The 12,820-nt window shown below is 53.5% G+C and overlaps 1 protein-coding gene across 1 annotated transcript in view; it reads left to right on the plus strand.

Moving 5' to 3' along the window:
- Positions 1-12,820, plus strand: part of Dscaml1 (DS cell adhesion molecule like 1) — a 319,280-nt gene that overhangs the window by 247,780 nt on the left and 58,680 nt on the right. Inside the window, exons 9-11 of the mRNA XM_076843725.2 lie at positions 5,933-6,211; positions 6,571-6,690; positions 7,763-7,939. Coding sequence (XP_076699840.1) covers positions 5,933-6,211; positions 6,571-6,690; positions 7,763-7,939 — 576 coding nt within the window. The remainder of the gene's footprint in view (positions 1-5,932; positions 6,212-6,570; positions 6,691-7,762; positions 7,940-12,820) is intronic.

Here is a 12,820-nt window from a genome sequence, read left to right on the forward strand (position 1 = left end):
TGTTACTGCCGGCTGGAAAGCGTACAGCGCCCCGGCATCAGAGCAGGGAGCCAGAGGAGGGCAAAGCAGGGTGGGACAGGGCACTAAAAGCTTGAGATAAGACTGAAGTCCCCTCCACCTCATCTCCCCTTCTCTGTGGGGCCAAAGGCTGGAGGGCAGGGTGGACAAAAACCCAGGCTACCCCATGAGCTGAGAAAACAAGTGCTGTCTCCGTCCGCCGGGACTGCTCATCTTCTAATGAATTTTTCAAACAATGAGCTGAGAAGAGCCAAACACACTGACACGCAGGCACATGCATGTGCAGAGACCCGTGTGTGAGTGCACAGGCATGTACACACGGGAACATATTATGTGCACTTTTATGCTTCTGAGTGACACGCGAGCCTGTCCGCACTTGAACGTACAATACATGCGTGCTAGCAGTTACATGTTTCTCTGTTGATGCCCTCCTGTCCCCAGCCACTTCCTATGCCACAAAAGGTGGCTTCAGGTGAAATATTGCCCAAGTGAGCCTGCTGGGGCCCAGTAAGGTGGAGGAGCAGGGGAGAGGGTAGGGGCTGCTTCAAGGACGGCCTGGGCTTGGCACCCGCCACACTGAGCGGCAGGGGAAGCAGGACTCATCTCTGGGCTTCGGGAAAGCTCCTTAGCAGGATGCTAAAAAGAGGACACACAGATCCAACCTAGACTTGGTGACTTCAGGGCCCCCTGTAGCTGAAAAATAATGTGGCATAAAAGCATCCCTGGACACTGGCTGAATGTTTAATTAACCAGGAAGGTGGGGCTGCATCTGGGGCCCCTTGACATTGGCTCAGGGAGGAAATATCTCCACCCCTACATCTGAGCCTTCCAGGGCTTTGGGAGCCAAAAGGGGGGCATGAGGCGCTTTCTGCTCATGCTCAGCAGAACCAGGTCTGGGAGGCAGTGCCAGGCCCCCATGAAGAGCAAGCAAAAGAGGGCATACACACCACAGACTCCCTCAGCCCACATACCCACACCCCTATCCACAGCCATTCTTCCTCCACCTAGGCAATGAAGAGCTTCTGCTAAGGCTTCATCCGGTCTCTTCCACGTGCCTGGGAGCCTTTGGTAGGGACCCTCCTCTACCCTAATGAATGAGGTGGGGATTCTGTGATCACAGGGCATTAAGGACCAGCCACCTGGCTGAATGCCTGCCTGCTGTTGGTGGAGGTGGAGGCTTGGAAGGAATCCTACTAGAAAACACAGGCAAGGGGGGTGAGACAGGCTCCACAGGAGGAGATTGCATACTTGCACCTGGGGGCAAAGGGGAGTCAAGGAAGCTGCTGCTAGCAACCCTGTTTCCCCAGCCAAGGGAGCCGGGAACATAGGAGCAAGCAACCTCCTCACGGGGCAGACAGGGCTAGCAAAGATGGTGGTGATGGTGAAGATGATGACCACTCCCATTCACTGTATTCTGGGCTCTATTTTAGGTTCTACTGATACAGTTATTCTGAAGATAGATGAAGCTCCCTGCCCTCAGGGAGCTTGTGGTTTAGTGGAGAAAGGGATAGCGAATCAAATACATGCAAGATATGGGGTGTCAACCAGGGATCAGGGATGAGAGTGCCCAGGGAAGGCAGAGGGACTTGCAATGTCAAAGGGGGTAGTCAGTGAAGGTCTTCCCGAGAGGATGGGGTTGTGGTAAAAATTAAAGTAAGTTATGATTATGCCTAAAATATAAGATTGTCATAACTGGAAGTTCAGTGTCAGACTTCAGAGATTGTATGGTCCATTTTGCAGATGAGGAAACTGAGACTCAGAGGCAGAGGCAGGGTAGTGGTGAGAAGGCCACCCATGCATGGTAACTTGAATGGATAGATGAGTCTGGAACCCAGGCGCCCTGGGCCCAGGCGTGGCTCTTTCCCATTTCCGTGCTGCCTGGAGAGAGGCCCTGATTTCCTGCCGTGCACACTCTGCTAGCAGGTGCAGTAAATAAAAGGCTCAGCCTCGAAGACAGATGATGAGAGACCCCATAAAGTATTTATGGGCTGGGCTGGTGGTCACCACTGTGTGACACTCACAAACAAGTGGCTATAAAGGCTTTATGGTGGCCAGACACCACATGGACTGCCACCGCCACTGTATCTTCTCGCTCACTGTGCCCACTGATCTCTGTCATCGCAGCATTTTCCTACAGGTGACTGGCCAAAGCAGGCCTCCCTGGGAGAAATCCTGGGTTGTGTGGCAAACCTGCATCCCAGCAGGTGCTGGCGAAACGCCGTGACTCAGGCAGGAGGACTGGGGGCTGCACTCAGTGTCACAGAGGCCCCTAGTCATGCCCAGTGGGAGGTGGTCAGAGACCTCACCCCCTGAAAGACTGAGTTCCCAGAGGTGGAAATGGACAAACCCATTCAATGAGCTCTTGTCTGTCCCCTGAGCAATGGGGAAGGCACAGCTGAGACACAGGTCAGAAAGCAGCCCTGCATCTGGGCAGGGCGCCATGTGCACACAGTGAAGAGCCTCCACACCCTGCCCACCGCATTCCTCCTCAGTTCAGCCAGCTGTGCAGGAGCAGCCAGGAACGCCAGGCTTTCTTGTCCCTCCAGGGCATGGCATGTTCCTGGACTTAAGGGGTGTCAGAATGCTATTCTGGAGCCTTGGTGGGATATGTCAGCCACAGTATCACAGACACCCATCAGCTTGCATGGGCAGGCTCTCACATAACAGTGAGTGAGGGGCCTGCCCTGGACCTCTGGTCATCTGCCTCCTGTAGGACAATGGTGCTCTAGGAGCCCTGGGCCAGCTGGCTGTGTCTCAGTCCCCAACATGGGTGCTGGCTACTGTTCCTCTGTAGCCTCGTCAGTGGCCACTCACCCTCGCCAGTTGGCCCAGCTGGCCTCTGCCCCTTGGCTCAGCCTCCTCCCTCTCCCTCACCCCTCGTATTTTTTACAATCATGTATGTCCCCTAACTCTCAGTTCAAATGCCACATGCTCCAGGAGGCTATAGTCTGCCCCTGCACATCTCCCTCTGCTCTGACTGGCCATCTGTGTATCCTGAGGGTGCGCGCCCTGAGATCACAGCATGTCTCGGGGTGGGGGAGTGCCCTCCCTTCTCCAGTCACTGAGCAGCTCCTGAGGCTTTTTCTGTAGTTTGAGGGTGTTTCTGCTTCCTCAGCCCACACGGAGCACGATGCCTTCACAGAGCAGGCATTTCATAAATATTAGATGAATTAGTTAATTAATGAATTAACCTGCCTTAGTAACTTGTTCCATTATCTACTGAGAGAGACAGTCTTCCCCTTGCCTGAACCAAATCTCCCTGCCTGATTTCACTCTGTTGTGATACTGTCCTTGATAGAAATGTCGGGCCCTGGTCATCGGGCCCAGGGGCATGGCCCTCCCGACTTGAGAGCTCTTGGGCCTCCTCCCCAGCCACCTTGCCGTGCCCGCATGTCCTACTCCTTGCCCCTGCCACTGCTGACAAGGGTCCATGGGCTTTTCAACCTCAGGAGCTGGTTTGTCACTGTGATAGCCAGGGCCTGGGCCTGGGAAGGACCAAGGGACATATTCCAGGTTCCAGAATGTCAATTCAAAGGCAGGGCCTGAAGATGAACCCCCATCCCCTCCTCCCCCACCACCCCAGCCCACCACTGAGGTCACCTCAGGAAACGATATCTAGATATATGTCCACTCATTTACTCACCCAACAAGCACAAATTGAGTACCTACTATTTTCCAGGTAAATATTCCTAGTTGCTTGAGTCCTAGCACCCAGAGCCTCAGGGAGTGGAGGTAGTCAGGCCCACTGCCCTGTGACACGTGCTGTAGTCAGGGTGAGCACTGGATCTGCAGCATTCTGCCAAAAGCCCAAGGAGACCTAGAAGCCTAGATCTGACCTCCTTACACCTCCACGCTCACGCACAGGAAGGAGATCCACGAGAGCACAGAGGAATCTCTGGAAGTCTGTAATGGTCACTGGGTCGTCACTAGAATCCTGAGTTCAAAGAAATCTACCTAGAGCTGTCCCCGGTCCAGAAACCTCCCAGAATACTGGGGCATTGCCCTACACCTGAGGAAAGAAGCCTCTAGTGACAGGGATGAGCTGATCTGGACGGTGACCAGCACCCCAGGAAACCTGGCAGGGGTTCAGGACCTGCTCTGAGCTCAGGCATATCTGGAATAAAATGGATCAAAGCCAGCCAGGGGGCAGGAAGCGCACTGGGTGGAAGACGGGGACAGAAGCCCCTGGGCTCCCCAGGCAGGGCTGAGCTCCGGAGCTGTGGGAGGCTGTGGTGTGCTGCTGGAGCCCCCAGGCTGGAGGGCGAGGTGGGAGAGGGCATCAGAAATCCCAGGGAGGACCCTGCTGGGGGTCATGGAAGCAGCTTCCCTACTAAATGGCACTTCCTCCAGACCTGGAGCTCTTGGTCGGGACCTCTCCATGCTCCAGTGAGCTGCCAAGAATGTCCACACCTGGCCATGTTCCAGGGGCAGCTCCCCATGGAGCCCTGAAAGTGTGTACAAGGAGGGCCTCCTCAGGCACCCACCCATTCAGGCTCGTCCCCCCATGGTGGCCACTCTGGGTGGGCCCAGGGTGGAGAGTAGCAGGCTTCCAAGGAGCCGTGGGGCTGGAGCCTGGGAGAAGGCCAGAGGACTGTGGACTGCCTTGTAATTTAATTATTTGACTGCAGAAAGGAGACCTCATCTACTGGGTGCTCATCCTTGTTAAGCTAATTGTCTGTCTCCCTCACTCTCTTCTCCCCCCACTTGCTGGGGAAGCCGCTGCAGCCTAATTGAGTTATCATAAAGATAATGGCTGGTGCTCCAGCCAGAGCTGAGAAAGGAGGATCCATCTCGCAGTGACTCCAGCTCCAGACAGGGCCCCCAGGGGCTGAGACCAGGCAGTGACGGAGGGAGGCTGCTGTATGGGCCTTTACCCAGAGTCTAACCCAGTGGCTGTCGCAAGGTCAACAGGGCTCTCTCCCAATGCTTTCCCAGCCACCAGCCACCCAGGAAGCTCCTTTAGGAGACAAAAGGATCTCTGGTGTGGTGTGTCTGGGAATTTCTCAGAGAAGCAGCCAGGCAGCATAGCGGAAAGAGGTTAGAATTAGCAGACAGATCGGGTTTCAAATCCCACTGTCACTGCTGGAGAGCAGGATAACCTAGCACAGTTACTTCTCTGCTCCAAGCCTCCATGTTCTCATCTGTAAAATGGGAACAAGTCAGCTCACCTCACATTATTGGTAGGAGGATTTGATGAGATGATGTGTATGAAACAACGGAACCACCAGTGGCATGAGCTTCTGCTCACCTGTCCTGACACCTGTTGACTGTGGAGCAGGGTTGGTGATGGGACCTCTGGGAGGAGGCCGGAATTTAGCACCCTGGCTCTAAATGAGCAGCCTTGGGAGGTGCATGGGGAAGGGTCTGCACTGGCCTTCCTCACTGCACCTGGGCACCTTGTGTCTCTCCCTTCCAGGTCCCAGAGGCTTGTCTGGGGAGAGAACATAGGCACAAGCCGAGCAGTAGGTCAGCAGGCAGATGGGAGTCAAAGAGCCCATGAGTTGAGGCTGGGGATGTGGCTCAAGTGGTAGCGTGTTCGCCTAGCATGCATGAGGCACTGGGTTCGATTCTCAGCACCACATAAAAATATTGTGTCCACCTAAAACTAAAAAATAAATATTAAAAAAAAAAAACCCATGAGTCAAATCCCAGGGCAAACCCGGAGGTCAGAGTTAATGCGAGAAGTCTGAGGCCTCGACAGAGACTGTGGGTCCAGGCAGAGCCCAGGGTGGAGAAGAGATGTGGGAGAGAGACACAACGGCAGAGCAGCCAGGCACATTTGGGGACTCTGTGTGGACAGGAGAAGGAGGTGCAGAGCCTGGGGAGCTCTAGTCCAAGCCCGAAGCCCCCTGGTGAGCATCTGGCTGGGCTGGGGCAAGTGAGGCCTGATGGCAGCAACCCCTTGCCCGCCCAGTGCCCCCTCTGATCCAGCCCTTCGAGTTCCCACCGGCCTCCATCGGTCAGCTGCTCTACATCCCCTGTGTGGTGTCCTCGGGGGACATGCCCATCCGCATCACCTGGAGGAAGGACGGACAGGTGATCATCTCAGGCTCGGGCGTGACCATTGAGAGCAAGGAGTTCATGAGCTCCCTGCAGATCTCCAGTGTCTCCCTCAAGCACAACGGCAACTACACGTGCATCGCCAGCAACGCGGCAGCCACCGTGAGCAGGGAGCGCCAGCTCATCGTGCGTGGTGAGTGGGGTCAGGCCAGCCTGGAGGAGCGCCAGGACCATCTCTCTAGAGTGCTGGCTTGAAAGGGAGGTTGGCTATAGCAGGGCCATTGAAGATGGAGAGCCCCAGGCCTCTTATTTTCTAGGGCAGGAAATGAGTGGAGGAGAAGTCCTTGGTGAAGGCAGGATTGGAACTCAGAACTCCCAGCTCCAGTTCCAGTACTCAATAAAAGCCTTCGGCCTCCAGGGTTTCAGAAGCTGCAGGCTCCCAACTTTATGATGGTCCAGAAAGGGCTGACATTGAATGAAGGTGCCCAAGCTCTAAGGGACCTCTCAGGAGCCAAGATGACCTTTCTCTCCCTACTTCTGCTCTTTTGGCAGTGCCCCCTCGATTTGTGGTGCAGCCCAACAACCAGGATGGCATCTATGGCAAAGCTGGTGTGCTCAACTGCTCGGTGGACGGCTACCCACCACCCAAGGTCATGTGGAAGCATGCCAAGGGTGAGCCCCTGACCAGCCAGCATCTCCAACAAGGGCAGGGAGGGCCAGGGAGGATGCTCAGATGGGACTGGGGCCTGTTCTCCACATGCAACTCAGTACTGGTGGTGGGGTTGGGGGGTCCTGGGTTCTGAGCTCTAGAGGACCCTAGCTATAAATCATTTAGAAATCCTCAGCCACCCCCAGGGGTCTGAAGTCAGGGACAGCATCAAGCTGCTTGACTCCACATTTCCTCTAGTCCCTACAGACTTGGCCCTTCTCCCAGCTCCAGCCCTAAAACTCAGGGTACATCTGCTTATCCCACCCTGCCCTGTCCACCCCAGGTCCCAGAGTCTCCATGCCTGTTTTTTTCACCACTCTATCTATTCTGGGATTTTGGTCCTTCTTAGAGCTCAACTTCATCCCAAGAACACATTCAATATCTTCGTAAGGCCCACATCCTAGGCTGTGTCCATGCTGACCCAAAGCCCCCATAGAAGGACAGCTGGCCTTTTTTTCCCGGGTCGACTGCCATGAACCAGGAATTGCCATTTGAGGACTCAGTCCTGTCTTTGCCTATTGCCAAGTTGTCCAAAGGTTACTTTATCTTCCTCTCCCAGGAATGCACCCCAAGGAAGCTTAGTGGCAAGGTGGCATCTGCTGAAGCCATGTCCCCACCTCATCTGCTTGCTGCAGAGCTGGGGCAGAACCCGACCTCTCTGAGGGTCTTTCCTGTTGCCCCCAGGAGCTGTGTGGCTCTAGCACTTGGGGATGGTGCAGCTTTGCTACAATGTGACCCTAGATTAGCAAAAGAAAGGTGTCAGGTTCACTCTTTTTTTATATATTTTTATTTTTTAGTTGTAGTTGGACAGAATACCTTTTTTTAGTTTATGTGGTGCTGGGGATCGGACCCAGGACCTTGCCCACACTAGGCAAGCGCTGTACTGCTGAGCCACAACCCAATCCCCAGCACTGCAAAAAAAAAAAAAAAAAAAGAGAGAGAGAGAGAAAATCAGGTTCATTCTTAAGGCACCCCATCCAACCCAGCTCACTTCCTAGCAAAGACCCAGCCCTCCTAACCTCTGCCTCCTTCCAGGGAGTGGGAACCCCCAGCAGTACCACCCAGTGCCCCTCACCGGCCGCATCCAGATCCTGCCCAACAGCTCCCTGCTGATCCGCCACGTCCTAGAAGAGGACATCGGTTACTACCTCTGCCAGGCCAGCAACGGCGTGGGCACCGACATCAGCAAGTCCATGTTCCTCACTGTCAAGAGTGAGTCCTGCCCCACACACCCTCCCCGCACCCCGATCTCAGGCCAAGGCCATCTCTGCGCTCTCTCTGGCTGTCCCCTTGGTTTCCACTGACCCATCTATGAGGGGGAGACAGGAAAGATGCCTCCTCCAAGGTGGGCTTGGGACTGTCCAAGGGTCTAGTGACATGTGACATTACTAAGCACTAAAGCCTGAATGGCCCCAACACACCCCACCCCCAGTTCTGATAAGCTCATGATTTTCTGTGCTGAAATACCATAAGCCATCCCATTTACTATGACCTGTAGGTTGGCAATTCACTCTGAATACTTATGCCCAAGTATTTCTGTTACTTAATACCACCTCCATGCATACAACCCTTTGTGGCTTAGAAAGGAAAGTACCATGCAGACAACGTAGAAGAAAAACCCTGGGCTCCGATTCCACATCTACCAAATGAGCTGTGTGACCTTGGGCAAGTCACTTCATCTCTCTGTGCTCCAGTTTCCTCACTTGGCACTAGAGGTTCAATCCCAGCCTACTTGCCTCCCAAAATAATTATGAATAACACAGGAGCTTATGATGGAAAGAGGAAGGTGCTTTGAAAAAGCCACTGGAACAGTACAACTTACCTCCATTTGATGCTGCTTCTATGGCTTCTAATCCCCACACTCAGAGCTGGCCTCAAAGGTGTTGGAAAGCCACCATTCATATGCTAGGATTCTGTTAGAGTCACAGAGCCATTCCTACTGAGCCAGCCTGTCCCTTTACACATGGCGGGGTCTATGTAGCGGGTCCCTGAGGATCATGTCAGGAGCAGAGTGTCATCTGGCCCTGTGTCTGGGACTGTGCACCTTGGCAGACAGAGGTCAGCACCTGAGCCGTAGCGTCTCACCCACCATGTATGGATCTGGGGGCTGTGACTTGGTCACTGTGTGACTTTGATGAGCATACTTGGTCTCGTGGCAGCTCACCTTCCTGATCTACAAAACGGGGGTCATGATAAGGTGGGGTTCTGCCTTGTGTCAAGCAGGAGTCTAGTGTCGTGTGGCAGCTGCACCATAGACCAAGCCACCAGTGGCCACTCTTCCTGGCCATCCCTCCAGGGCCTCGCGGGGAGGCGGCTGACCAAGTGCCCATTCGAGGTCCAGCCTGCCCTCCCCGGAGTTCCCCCTCCAACCACCGTGGCTTCCCCATCACTCCCAGCGCCCGCGCTCTGCTCCGCACACACAGGGAAGCCCGGCCGGCGATCGATGCTCAGGGAGCTCCGAGCTGAGCCGGAATCCCCGCCCTGGGGAGCCGCTTCCCTCACACTATCAAAAAGCACTTTGTCCTCAATAAAACCAGGCAATCAATCTACATCCCTCCGCCAGGGAGAGCTTGGCTGACTCTGAGAGCAGAGGAAGAGCAGGCACCTCTGGAGCGTCCTGGGTATTTGATCCTTACCTCCCCACTGTCAGCAGGATGAGTCTCAACTCCTCGCGGCAGATTCTTTCTTTTTTTTTCTGTCTTTGCTATTTTTCTTGAAGTTAGAGGCTTCACTGAGCGGGTGTGGCTGCTGTTCTGTGGCGTGTGATTTTTCTATAGAGATGAGGGGACTCTGGTGGCAGAGGATGCAGGGTCAGTGGGTGGGCTGTGTGTGAAGAGACCCAGTTGGTGTCAGGCTGTCCCTGAAGTCCGGGGGGGGGGGTGGGGGGGGTGGACAGCCTCTGCCAGCCATCTTCCCAACCAGGCAGCAGCGAGGAGACGCTGAAGTATTTGGAGAGCACGAATGTTATAAATCCAGGGCCTCCTGGTGAGCCCCTCCCACCACACACACACACACACACACACACACACACACACACACACACACACGTCACCCTCTGCCCTCTGCAGCAGAATCTGGTCCATTTCCCTCCCACCTTCCCCCCACCCCACTGCCCTCACTTCAGCTCTCTCTCCCCAGTAAGACCTAGGTGCTTCCCCTCCCACATCTGCTCTCTCACATGGTCCCCTTTCCCTGCCGGTCAGGCCCACCTGCCCCCTATGATGGAGTCTCTCAGCACTTCCTCTCAGTCTCTCTGCACCAGGCTCCTGGCTCCCTCCCAGACCTTTCTGCACAGCTGCCTTCCAACTGTGCCCTTTCCCACACCCTCTCCCCAGTTCCTGTCCACACTGTCCTTGAAGACCCTGGGCAGCTGAGCAATTCTACATGGTACCTGGAGCCAGCCATTTGCAGAGCCAATCTGAAGGCTTGCCCCCCATACGCAGGGAAGACTTGGCCCAAAGCAGCTCCACCTCACCAGGCCTCACGCCTCTCTGAACTTTCCGAGGGTGAGAAGCTCAGTCGGCTGGCTCCCAGAGCCCACAGCACCTCCCTTCGGTTCTCCCCACCCATCTTCCCCTTCACTCTCTGCCATTCACACTAGGTTAGGTGTAATCAGTGCGTTTTCAACTTCACATGTTTTCCACTGGTGATGGGTTTATCAGGATGTAACCCCATGGTAAGTCGAGGAACATTTGTGCTTTTTACTCATTGGTAAGGTTTAAATGAGAGACTGGGGGCCTGATTCATGGTAGAGCACTTACCTAGCATGCATGAGGCCCTGGGTTTGATCCCCAGCATAACAAAAAATAAACAAGTAAATAAATAAATGAGACCATGTTCTTACAGTAATTAGTACTTAGCACAAAATACACATTGAATAATTGTTAGCAATCATTTGGTTTCGGTGCTGGAAACCTAGCTTAGTGTAATTCAGGGTTGTTCTTCTCAGGGAATTTAGAATTATGGAGGGGAAATAGACATATACCCCAAAACAACTATAATACACAATTGATAAGTACCTTAAAAACTGCCAATGAGCAGACTCAAAAAGAATCAGGGCTGGGGTGTAGCTCAGGACTAGAACACTTGCCACCATGCACGAGTCCCTGGGTTTCCCCAGCAGCAGAAAAAGAATAATCAGGAATGGAATCATGAATTTTACCTTTGGGGTGAATAAAGGGTGTCAAGAAAAGCTTCACAATAGGGCTCATGGGACAAAAAGGGTTCTGAGATGAGCCAATAAAGGTGAAGGTCATGCCAATCCAGGGAGGAACAATAGCACAAGTCATGGGGCAGAAAGGGCCATGAATGTCCTATGGCAAGAGGTCGGGGTGTCTGGCAGAGAGTGAAGGGGAGGATGGACAGGCAGGATGAAATGTGAGATGCTATGGCTTTGGGAGCTACCTAGGGTCTCCTTGTGTTGAGCAACTTTGAGACCAGGCTGCAAACCAGAGTTTCAGGAACCCAAAGGTCTGGTGGGGGTTGAGATTCCAAAGCTGGTTCTTAGAGAAGTATCCCCATACAGAACCCTCCTCAGGGCCTAAATTAGGCAGGGTTCTCCAGAAGGACAGAACTAATAGGATGTGGGTAGATAAATAGGATGAAGGGAGCGAGGGAGGGATGGATGGATTAGATGGATAGATGGATAGATAGATAGATAGATAGGCAGATAGACAGACAGACAGATTAGAGGGTATTTATCAGAGGAATTGGTTTATATAATTATGGAAGTTGAGAAGTCCTACTAGTTGTTGAGAACTGGAGACCCTGGGATGCTAGCAGCAGGACTCAGTTTGAGAGGAAAGGTCTCAGAACCAGTGTGGCCAATGGTATACTCAGTCCAAGGCCAAAGGCCAAAGAACCAGAAAACCCCTGGGACAAGTCCTGGAGTCTGAAGGCCAGAGAGCAGGAGGAGACCTAATGCCCAAGGACTGGCAAGGAGGAGCATCCCACCCCCTGCAAAGAGAGGAAACTGCTTTCCTCTGCCTTTTTGTTCTCTCTGGGTTCTCTGCTGATTAGATGGTACCCATAATGACGACAGATCAGTCCACCAACTCACATGCCAATCTCCTCTGCAAACACCCTCACAGACACTCAAAAAGGAAGCTCTACCAGTCCCTAGGTGTTCCTTAGTCTAGTCGGTTAACCCCTGAAATTACCATCCTAGGGCCCTAGGGGTTTGTTAGAGTGGGACAGCAGTTTCACAAGTCCTTGGACATCCTTGCTGACAACCAACCAGGCCCAACCGGCCCCCACTCCCACCTGACCCCAGAGTCTTGGTGTGGGCTGAGCTCATGAGTACTGAGCATGCTGTGGGTCCCCCCACCCTGTGCACAGCACTTGTCACTCTGCCTGTGAGGCTGGCCGGCAATAGCACCTTTTCAGGGAACTGAAGATACTGGATCAGGGTCACTGGGTAGAGTAGCCCCAGCTGAGACCAGAACTTATCTCCAGGATTGGGAAGAAAGAGCACAGGCTGAGAGTCCAAGGACTGGCCGCTGATCCTGGCTCTGTGACTCTGGCTGTGCACTCACAAGCTGTCCCTTCTCTGGGCCTCGGTTTCCTCATCTGTACAATAAGAGACCTGAACTAGAATCCAGTCCCAGCTGACCCAAGGCCTCTTCCACCTCAGACAGGCTCTGATTCTTCAGCATGTGTATCTTTTTTGGGCACCAGACCACCTCCCAGAACTTGGTTGAAAATAAATGTAATTAACAGAAGAAAATACCACATCCACAGAGTTGCCTTTTATCTCCCTTTTAAATATATATTTTAAAAGAGAGATAATGACCAAAAGGAGGAGGAGGCAATTCCTCCTCTAAGTGACACATGAGGAAAAAAATAAAGCATCTTCAAAGAGAATTCTTCAGTGAGAGGCAGGTACAAAGCCGAGCAGCTTCATCTCGGGTAGAAGGGGGCTGGCTGATTTGATGCCACCACCTCGCGGCAGTGCCTCCTGGGACCTGCTAGCTCCCTTGTCCAGCAGGTTACCTTATTAGACAGGTCTCATTACTGTCCTCAGAGTCCCCTTCACCCTTGTGAAGGCTCCAGTGATTGGGCCACAGACAAAGACCACGGCCAATTAAACCCATG

This window comes from Callospermophilus lateralis, chromosome 2 (genome assembly GCF_048772815.1).
Source record: "Callospermophilus lateralis isolate mCalLat2 chromosome 2, mCalLat2.hap1, whole genome shotgun sequence".
Taxonomy (NCBI): Eukaryota; Metazoa; Chordata; class Mammalia; order Rodentia; family Sciuridae; genus Callospermophilus; species Callospermophilus lateralis.